Genomic DNA, 10,526 nt, shown 5'->3' with positions numbered 1-10,526 from the left:
CACACAACACTTATATATATTGTATTTATTATGTATTATATATTATTGTAATAATAATATTTTATAACATGTGACTTTATATTAATATATAATTATTAAATATCTAGTTTTTGTATTAAAATATTATTATTATAATATATTTTATAATATTTGAATTTATATTAATATAACTACTAAATATTAATTCTAACAAAATTTTATAAAAATTAGGATTATATATTATATATTATTATAATAACAATATTTTATAACATTTGAATTTATATTTATATAATTATTAAATATTAAGTATTATATTATATATTTTAATAATTATATTTTATAATATTTGAATTTATATTAATATAATTAATAAATATATAGCCTAGTATTAAATTTTATTATAATTATGATATTTTATAACATTTATATTTATATTAATATAATTAATAAGTATCTGGCACATCCATACTATTATTTGTACACACGGCACTTAAATATAATGTACTATATATTATTGTAATAATACTATTTTATAGCATGTGAATTCATATTAATATAATTATTAAATATCTAGTTTCGTATTAAATATTATTATAATAATAATATTTTATAATATTTGAATTTATATTAATATAATTACTAAATATTTATTCTAGTAAAATTTCATAAAAAATAAAATTATGTATGTAATAATAATATTTTATAACATCTGAATTTATATTGATATAATTATTAAATATATAATTTAGTATTAAATATTATTATAATAATAATATTTTATAATATTTGAATTTATATTAATACATAATTAATAAATATCTAATAATATTTTATAATATTTAAATTTATATTTTTATTAATAAATATTTATTTTTAATTAATTTAAAAAATATATTCCATTAAATATTTAAAATATTCTACTAAAATTAACAAAATAAAAACTGTTAAAATAAAAAATTTATGTTATCTACAGACATTTGATATAGAAGAGATATATTGAATGATTACTTTCAAGTACAAAGTAAATTCGTAAGTACCAAATTATTATTAGGGGTGATTTTGGAGCATCAGTATAATCTTCACTACTAAATATCTATGCCAAAAAGAGAGATCGAGAATGATCACACTTACTATTGTTGTACGTACACTTTAATAAAGCTATATATACACTCAATTTCTACTATTCTTGGTATATATTATCTCACTTTAAATTTAAAAGTCAATATTGGAAGACAAGAAAACCTATACTAATTAAGAATCAAATTTGGCTGGCATCGTCGGATGAATAATAACAACTAAAAAGATTATAAAAAATTATTATATATATATACACACTACATGATCATGTTACGTGGGGTAATCCCTTTTTTTCCTTTTTAATAAAGAGAAAAAAAAAAAGAAAATTTATTCATATATATATATATAAACTCACACAAAACAATATATATAGTTGAATAATCCTAAGAGTGAGTAAGAGGTAGGGAAGGGATCTCGAAGACAAGAAATAAATATGGAGAAAAGATCATAGAGCAGACATGCACAAACATCGATCTAAACAATTTTCTTCAATTTTTGTACAATATGTATATATATATATTTATATACTTGTTCTAATTTATATGTAGCACATGATGATGGTATATGTGTGAGGGTCAACAATGCGCTATTGTTAGCTGTTCCTACTCTTTATTTTCTTCTTTCTTTATTTCTCTTTCTAGGATTTTTAATATTTGATACTCCTAATTATATTGAATAAAATATGGCTAAAAAAATATTGAAATTTTACATATTTTAGGTACCTTCATATTTGTTTTTTCTTAGACAAAAATTAATTTTTTTCCAAAAACTTTTGACACTATATATCTATTTTGTTTCTTGATTTTTTTCGCATTCCAAACTATTAAAAATGGAATATTCTTCCCGAGAAGCACGACTTTAATTAAAATGCAATAATACTTTAGGAAGTGATGATCGAAATCTTAAATGTCGATTCCTCCTCGGCAAGCCATGTTAGCTCTTTTATTTATTAGGCTTTTGGGCAAAAAATCTATTTTTGGTAGTTTCAATAATTTGGAAGAATTTATAACGAACGAGAAAATTTGGATGCGACAAAAGTTACTAGTATAAATAATTCAAGGAAAAAAAAATCTAATTATTTGTTCTTGATTTTTCTAATGTTAATTATATATATCGATCTCAAATCTTGTTATTTTACATAATTTTATCAGGTATATAATTTGTTTCGAAAGAGAATCGAGCCAAATAAAATCTGTGGGATTGAGATGTCTGGAATAAATAAGAAAGTACTAGAACAAATCTTTATACTAATATATATTATTCTGTTAATATTAATCGATCATTAAATATCACTATTGTACGTAGCTAGGAAAAGTTTATTATATATTAATAGCTAGAAATTAATGAGAAGCCATGTTGATGATAAGTATAAATTTTTTTTATTATAAAAAATAGAACTGTCACATTAACTCATCAAGCTAGATAAGTACTGATTATTAATAAAAAAAAGCTCAGTATGATCTTCCTGAAAATGAATTAAGCAGCAAACAAACCTACACTTAACACTTTCAGATCCAGCCAAATTATTAATTGAAAAAATTAATAAGTAAAAGAAAAGAAAAGAAAAGAAAAGAAAAGAAAAACTTAACATGGAGAGAGTGTCCCACTTGGAGTGAGAAAGATGGAGAAAGAGACACAGAGAGTCAATGTATTTGTGATGTGGGGACTAGATTCCATGATCATCACTTGTATATGATCATTTGGGTATTAGCTAGCTAGGTTATGAGATGGGCTAATTACAACAATTATAATTAATGTTACACATTAATTATAAATATGTAATGGGGTCCTATCGACACATATGCAAAAGGGGACATTTTGTCGCATTTCTATATATTTATCTCAGAAATATTAAAAATGTTATAATTTTTTGGTGATTTGAAATGAAAGATTAGATCGAGCACCATAAATTCAGGCTCTATAACCGATCGATCCATGCCATGTATCTTTTTATTATAATGTGTCATAAAGTATGCCCCATAGATTAAAGCTACCTCTCCAACACAACTTTTTCATTTTTCATTTTTTTTTTTTGAATAATAATTCTCCTTTTTCTTAAAGCAACTCTATATACTATATTACAGAAATGCTTTACCAATATATATCAGTGTACATTATATTATATATATATTCTAAGTTTATTTACTTTACTAATTATATATTTACCACTCTTATCTCTTTCTCTCTCTCTTCACTAATTAGCTTAAAGGGTTTAGAGTGTGAACAATTAATCTTTGGAATTTGGAATTATTTGAAGGAGCAAGTTTTCTTAGAAGAAGTAAACCCAACATTTTAGCACAATTTCAGTAAATGGAGAACATGGACTCGTACTTGGGGGAAGAACCATATATATATATATATACATATATACAAAATGTGTACATGTTTGTTTATATGTACCTAGGGTTTTGCAATAGTTAATATGGTGTAAAAAAAAAAGAGATATAATAATGAATATTGCAGAAGCTTTTATTGACCCTAGTAGAATGTGTGGATATATTTATTTAGTTTGAAACTAAGTATAGAGAATGTTACACATACATATATATGATATAATAAATAAATGAAGATAGAATAAATATAAACAATAAAATCGAACATTTAGCAAAAAGAGTCTGTTTGTTGACCAGAGATCCCATGCTACCTCTTTCAATTCTTTTATATTTCCAAGATAGCACGAGTGTGTTTGCATAGTTAGATGTATAAGTAAACATTATTTTGAGTTTCTATGTCCATGTCTTGTTTTAACATTTCCAAACATCTCTGTCCTGCAAATTACAAATCCCTATATACATAATATCACTGCCTCAATCTATAAATATATATATAATTAACAAAGAAATAGTCAATTAATTTAAAAGGCACTTAACATTATAATAATATAAGCATGCATGCAAAATAATTTTGCCAAATTATTACTCAATACATTGATCTAATTAGTTTTGGATTTTGTCCCAATTTTGCAAAAGTTGTTAAAAAAAAAGAATCCTCCCGTTATGTATTGCAGATTTTGTTTTATGTATTATATTATTTATAATATGATGTTTTAGATTAAATAAATGTGACAAAGAGTGTCACATGTTGTAACGTACAAATGAGAGTTATAATATTTGAATAGTGCAAATGTGTAACATATTTGAGAGTTACAATTTCAATAAAAAATTTGTAACTCCTAAATATTGCCTAATACACTACAAAAAAAAGGTTCAATACCGAGAACATTATACCGACAACATGTCCTCGGTATAGACATTTCATATGCGCGGGACATTTTCGCGGTTCTGAATAGGTTTAGTTGCTATACCGAGGACCTATACCGAGAACATGTTCTCGGTATAGGGTTTATAAATATCACACTCAGCCGCGAAGCCCCTTCTCCTTCCTCTCTGGTTTCTCTGGGTTTTCTCCGAAACCTCCGCCTCCCTCCGCCGATTATAGTCGTTTTCCTCCATAAAAGCTCGGTTTTAAGCCCCAAAATTGCCAAGGGTGAAGGAATTTCTGTGTATTTGTTGAAGGTATGGTTTATTTATTCATTTTATATATATATATTTATGAAATTGTATAATGATATTTTCTAATTTTTGTTTGAAGGTTGGGTATTCGGTTTTTGTTGGATTATAGGGATTGCTAGCAAGATATTGAAGGCATTGGTAAGTTTTTTTTTAATTTTTCTGTATTTTTTTAATTTTTTTTTCAATTTTTGAATAATTTATGTTTTTTTATATAAATAATATAATATTAATTTTAATAAAAATCTGAAATAATTATATTAGATAGAATGTATTTATTTTTAGGTTTTCAAAATAAGTATTAGTAAAAATGATATTAGGAATTAGAAAATTGTTAAATGATTAATTAGTATTTTTTTTAAATAAATTCTATGTTGTGTTTGGTGAATTTTATGTGTATTAAACATATTAGTAAACATATTAAATATTTGAGTGTTAATTTGAAAATTTTGGTGGTAATGTTAGTATGTTGTTGTTGTCAATTTTAATTTTTTTGCTTATGTTAGTAGTAAAAATTCAGATTTTATGAATATTGATGATTAATTTGTTGTTGTTAATTTTTAGTAGAATTTTAATATTTTGGTTAGAAAATTGAATAATTAATAAAATTTAGACTAATAATTATAAATTATATAGTTATTTAAAATGAATTTGTAATGCTCTCTGCATGATCTGGGTCTGGATATTTTTTATGTGTTATTTGCAGGATTTTAAATTTTGGGATAGATGAAAATATAGTCGTTATGCTGCCGAATTTTTTATAGAATTGTAAAATTTAGAGATATTGTGAATATTAGTAGAAGTACTCAATAAAATTTCTAATTTAATAAATAGTGAATTGATAAGTAAAATCATTTATTTTAAAATTAACATTAAAAAAATTAACATTAACATTATGCAACTAAATTTTAATAAAAATAAACATTAATTAAATAATTTAAGTAATAATTAAATCCTAAAGTAGTTAAATAAATTTTAAACAAATCTTAGAATTTTTTTTTAAATTAATAAAACTATTCAATAAAGCATAAGTAAAATATGTAATTTAATAAATACTAAATTAATATGTAAAAAAATAATATGTGTTAGTTCTGATTAAATAAAATTAACAAATATATTATTAGAAAACCATTATTAAAATTAAAATTAAAATTAAAAAAATTAAATTTAATATTTGTTAGTTTTAATCATTATTAAAATTAAAATTAAAAAAATATGTTTTTAATATTATTTGTTAGTTGTTTTTAATTTTTCTGTATTTTTTTTAATATTTTTTTTCAATTTTTGAATAATTTATGTTTTTTATATAAATAATATATTTTAAAATTAAGAATAAAAAAAATTAACATTAACATTATGCAACTAAATTTTAATAAAAATAAAAATTAATCCTAAAGTAGTTAAATAAATTTTAAACAAATTTTAGAAATTTTGTTTAAATTAATCAAACTATTCAATAAAGCATAAGTAAAATATGTAATTTAATAAATACTAAATTAATATGTCAAATTTAAATAAGTTTAATAATATTTACACTGAAATATATTATAGTTAGATATCATAAAACAACATAATTAACTTCAAAAAGCATAAGACATTAAAAAAACATATTTAATTATATTTGCTTTTTTCTTTGGTAATAAGAAATTATTACCAAAGATATAATAGTATTATTATCACATAGTGATAATATTATATTTTTTTAGTGTTCATCACAAGAAGCCTTAGACCCGTTTAGAGAGGGTGAGTCATTGAAGACTCTTACATTTGCCTCTCTCTGAATTAGGACACACACAAATTGATTGTAAGTTTGATGATTAGTGTTCCGTGCAGTGCTACATTCATACAATGTCGATCGACAAGAGTTGGATTAATTTGACAGATCGATTATCCGATGAGTATGAGGCTGGTGTGATGGATTTTCTCCAGAGAGCCCGGCAGTGCGTTGACTCAAGGGGATTGGTGAAATGTCCGTGTAGGAGGTGTGTCAACGTTGAATTTCAGACAATTGATGTATTAGAAAATCATCTTTTTGTAAATGGTTTTCTACGGAAATATACCAATTGGCATTGGCATGGAGAGGATGAAATAATACCAATGAGAGCTCGGATAGATCAAAATGATGAAGATGAGATGATGGATGTTCTCACTGATCTTATGCAAAATGACAATGACGAACAAGCGGAGAATGAGCGCGGTCAAGAGATACCTACAACTGACTACAGGAGTGGGCAACATTATAACGATTTGTTTGCTGAGATCGAGGCTCCATTATTCCCCGGGTGTCAAAATTACACTTCATTGAATTTCCTAGTGAAGTTAATGCATTTCAAAGTGTTGGGAAAAATTCCCAACAAAATATTTGATGGAATGCTGGAGTTGTTACATGATGCATTTCCAGCCCCAAATAAGCTTCCAAAATCGCACTATGCAGCGAAAAGGTTGTTGCGGAAACTTGGATTGGGCTACGAGTCAATCCATGTCTGCAAGCATGATTGCGCACTGTTTTGGAAAGAACATGCTGGAAAAAGCAAATGTCCTGTTTGTGGAGAGGATCGATGGGTGGACAAGAACACCAAGGGAAAGAAAGTGCCTCATAAAGTGATGCGTTATTTTCCTTTAACCCCTAGGTTAATGCGAAAATATGCATCGAGGCACATTGCTCAACATATGAGATGGCATCACGAGCAACGTATAAAAGAAGATGGTGTAATTTTATATTGTCATTTTTAACTGATAAATGTAATTTTAATATCGATTAATTTGACAGATATGGCTGATGTTATTGCTCAATCTCACGGGGGTGATGGTGGAGGATGCGATCCTCCACGTGGACCGGCAGATATCCCAGCTGATTGTGAACGAGGTAATATTTTACACATTGATATACTCCTTAAAATTTAACAATTAATCCATATTAATTTTAAAATATTGAATTTGCATACAATAGCGCCTCCAAGTAAACGTGGACGCCATAAGGGATTGAACACGCGGGAAAAGAGGGAACAGTTGGGGCGTCCTCTCCCTCTCGAGTGGGATGTGCGGGGGAGAACATATAAAGAGATCGGAGAGTACAGCTCAAATTTCTCAAGAGAGCTCGGATTACTTGTTCGACAGTACACAGATCCGGACTGTCCTCAATGGTCAAAAGTACCAAATGCCTCGAAAGAAAGAATACTTGCACATTTGGAAGTAAGTAGTTTATGTATTTTTATCTTAATTCTTATTTTATGTTATATATGATATTTACTAATAAATGTTTGTAAATTAGGATGATTTGTTTGATATTGGGCGTACTAGATATGGAGAAGGGCATATGCCTGGGATCTTGAGAGGCATTGATACTTCGTGTGCTAAAAAGTATTCTGACTGGAAGTACGATATTAAAGAGCACTTAACGATTAATGGGCCACAAAATCGTTATGGTGGTTGCACGGATACGCAGTGGCAAAAAGCAATTGATTTTTTCCGTCGCCCAGAAATTACGGTATTAATTTCTTGCTAAACTTAACTATCTTAATTAAATATATTACTAACGATAACTTTTTGCAGAAACGTTCTGTGGTCAACAAGGAAAATAGAAAGAAATTGAAAGAGCTTAGCTATGGAGGTTCTCAGTCAATCCCAGCCTTACGCTATAAAAAGGTTAGTTAATTAATTATTTTTTAGTTTATTTTTCTTATTTACGTTTAATTATTAATTTTATAAAAATATATGTACGTGACAGCGCAATTTAGAGACTGGGCAACTTGAGTCCATCCCGGATAGCTGGATGGATACTCACCATAAATCAGGCACAGGGTGGGTGACAGAGACAGCAAAAAATACTTGGGTACGTTAAGTTTTTTTAAACATTTTTCAAATTTTTAATTGTTTCAAAATTTTAATTACATTATACATTGTATCACAGGAGGAATTGCGTGCATACCGCGACACACAGCAGACACAGGCAACTGATACTGAGAGTTCCACACCAGTTTCGAGTGCGCCTGAAGATGAAGACATATCTTTGGTACAAAATGTCTTCGGAAAACGACGGGGCCACCAGAAAGGATATGGACGTATCCTTAACATAAGGGACCGAACTCCATTTGATTTTCGTCCTTCACAAACTAGAGATGAAGAGTTGTCTGAGATGAGAGAGCGTCTTCGACAGTTAGAGGAGCATGTCCGGACTCATTGTATCACCCCGGGATCTCAATCTGCCCCACCACCACCACCCGATGATCCTGATGTTGGAGCACCGACTCAGTAGGACTTATGTATGAATTTTATTACAATTGACTATTACATTATCATGTTTAAGACAAGTCTTTATTTTAATTCAACGAATACACTCTTATGTTTTTTTTTATATCTTTAATATAAGTGTTTTAATTTTATTCTATTTTCTTATATTTAATTCAAAATAAATAAATAAATAAGGGAATAACAAATATAAAAAAAAATTGGGGACAAGTCTATACCGAGGACATTGTCCTCGGTATATACCACCAAGATGTCGGTATGTACCAGTACGATGAGAAATTGAGGTTTGTTGTACCGAGGACATTTGTCACTTTCTACCGAGGACATTATCCTCGGTAAAACGTATACCGAGAACATTTTGAATGTCGTCGGTAGACGTTTTGTTTTTACCGACGCGGCTGTACCGACAACTTTATACCGACGACATTGTCTCGGTATAAGATATACCGAGGACATTTCGGCTTATACCGAGGACATTTGTTCTCGGTATAGGCCCTGATTTTTGTAGTGATATTATTGTGTAGATTTGTTGTTACACAATTTTGATTTGAATTTCTCAAAGTTATAAGAGATGTAGTTGTTAGAGATGTTATTTTAACTCACATAATGTGTATGGAAGAGAAAAAATCAAGTGAGAATGAATTTGGAATGTTTTGGAAAAGTTTGGAAAATTGGTAGCTAAAAACACGTGGTGGCCACGGCTAGTGCTTGTCCCAGGTCGCGGCCAGAGTGACTGACAGCATTTTTCAAATTTCGGTTTTATCCAATTTTGAACATTTCCAACAACCAAGTAACTCTCAAATCTCTATTTTAATTCCATAAAACATCAAATAATTAAACATTGGTAACAACTATGAGAGTTTGTGGAATATAAAATTCAAAGGGTGTCTCTAAAATCTATAAATAGGGGCCTATTGTTCACTTGTAAGGCACAATTTTTCTATCCACTAGAACACTTGGCTAGAAAACACATAGATGCTTGATAATTCCACGCAGCTATTTCCAAATTGTGAGAGATCTCTTAGTGCTTGAGTTAGGGGGAAATAAAATTTTGGACAAAAGTTTCAAACCTTGTTCAAGTTGGTAATCCCCAATATTCTTCACTTTGATGGTGTGAGTGAGAGTGTTTTTTCATTATTCTTGTTCTTTTTTTTTTATTCTATTGCTTTTTCATCTTCTTTTATTATTCTCTATTTACTCTTTTACTTGTATATTTTTTATAGAGTTGTAACCTCTCTACTACTTCTAGTTTATTTGTATCATGTTGCCATAGAGTTGTATTTTCTATTACTATCTTCTTCTACATTTTTTCTATGCTTATTACATATATCTTTTGTTATAGAATAGTAATCTTATTTAATCAATCTATTTGTCTCTTGTATTATTTACTTAGAGTTGTAAGAGATTTTACCATTTCCATTAAGGTAATTTATATTTCTCTGTCGTTATGTACTTGGATTTCCATCAATTCAACTACTAATTTGATAATTTGTGAAATGAACGTATTGCATTTTCTCACGTAACAAAATTATGTCTCATCTATACATGAAGGACAATTAATTCTTGACTGGGTGACATATAACTCTCCTTATTATATAATAAATAAAGTACTATATTTCACTTTTTTGCTAGCTATTTTATTTGTCTTCTTTTTAACATTTAAACATATTATTTTCGTTTTCTTATAATGTCAGCTAGATCTGTATTAAT

The 10,526-nt window shown here is 27.6% G+C and overlaps 1 protein-coding gene across 1 annotated transcript; it reads left to right on the top strand.

Annotated features, from left to right (window-relative positions):
* The first annotated feature begins 4,256 nt into the window (after window positions 1-4,256).
* LOC133831389 (uncharacterized) lies at window positions 4,257-8,950 on the top strand. The gene is made up of 8 exons (XM_062261661.1): window positions 4,257-4,574; window positions 4,651-4,709; window positions 7,339-7,434; window positions 7,519-7,760; window positions 7,840-8,055; window positions 8,121-8,213; window positions 8,296-8,400; window positions 8,479-8,950. The coding sequence occupies exons 3-8, from the start codon at window positions 7,341-7,343 to the stop codon at window positions 8,821-8,823; spliced, it is 1,095 nt and encodes a 364-aa protein (XP_062117645.1). The 5' UTR covers window positions 4,257-4,574; window positions 4,651-4,709; window positions 7,339-7,340; the 3' UTR covers window positions 8,824-8,950.
* Window positions 8,951-10,526: the final 1,576 nt, after the last annotated feature.

This window comes from Humulus lupulus, chromosome 4, assembly GCF_963169125.1.
Source record: "Humulus lupulus chromosome 4, drHumLupu1.1, whole genome shotgun sequence".
Taxonomy (NCBI): domain Eukaryota; kingdom Viridiplantae; phylum Streptophyta; class Magnoliopsida; order Rosales; family Cannabaceae; genus Humulus; species Humulus lupulus.
Note: the sequence above shows the minus strand (reverse complement) of the source record. Positions and strands in the feature narration are given on the sequence as shown.

Bases quoted from the DNA above. Each gene is read 5' to 3' on its own strand.
- LOC133831389 (XM_062261661.1), top strand. From the start codon at position 7,341: ATGGCTGATGTTATTGCTCAATCTCACGGGGGTGATGGTGGAGGATGC. The intron at 7,761-7,839 runs GTAAGTAGTTTA...TTTGTAAATTAG, and splicing joins GAATACTTGCACATTTGGAA to GATGATTTGTTTGATATTGG. The intron at 8,056-8,120 runs GTATTAATTTCT...AACTTTTTGCAG, and splicing joins TCCGTCGCCCAGAAATTACG to AAACGTTCTGTGGTCAACAA.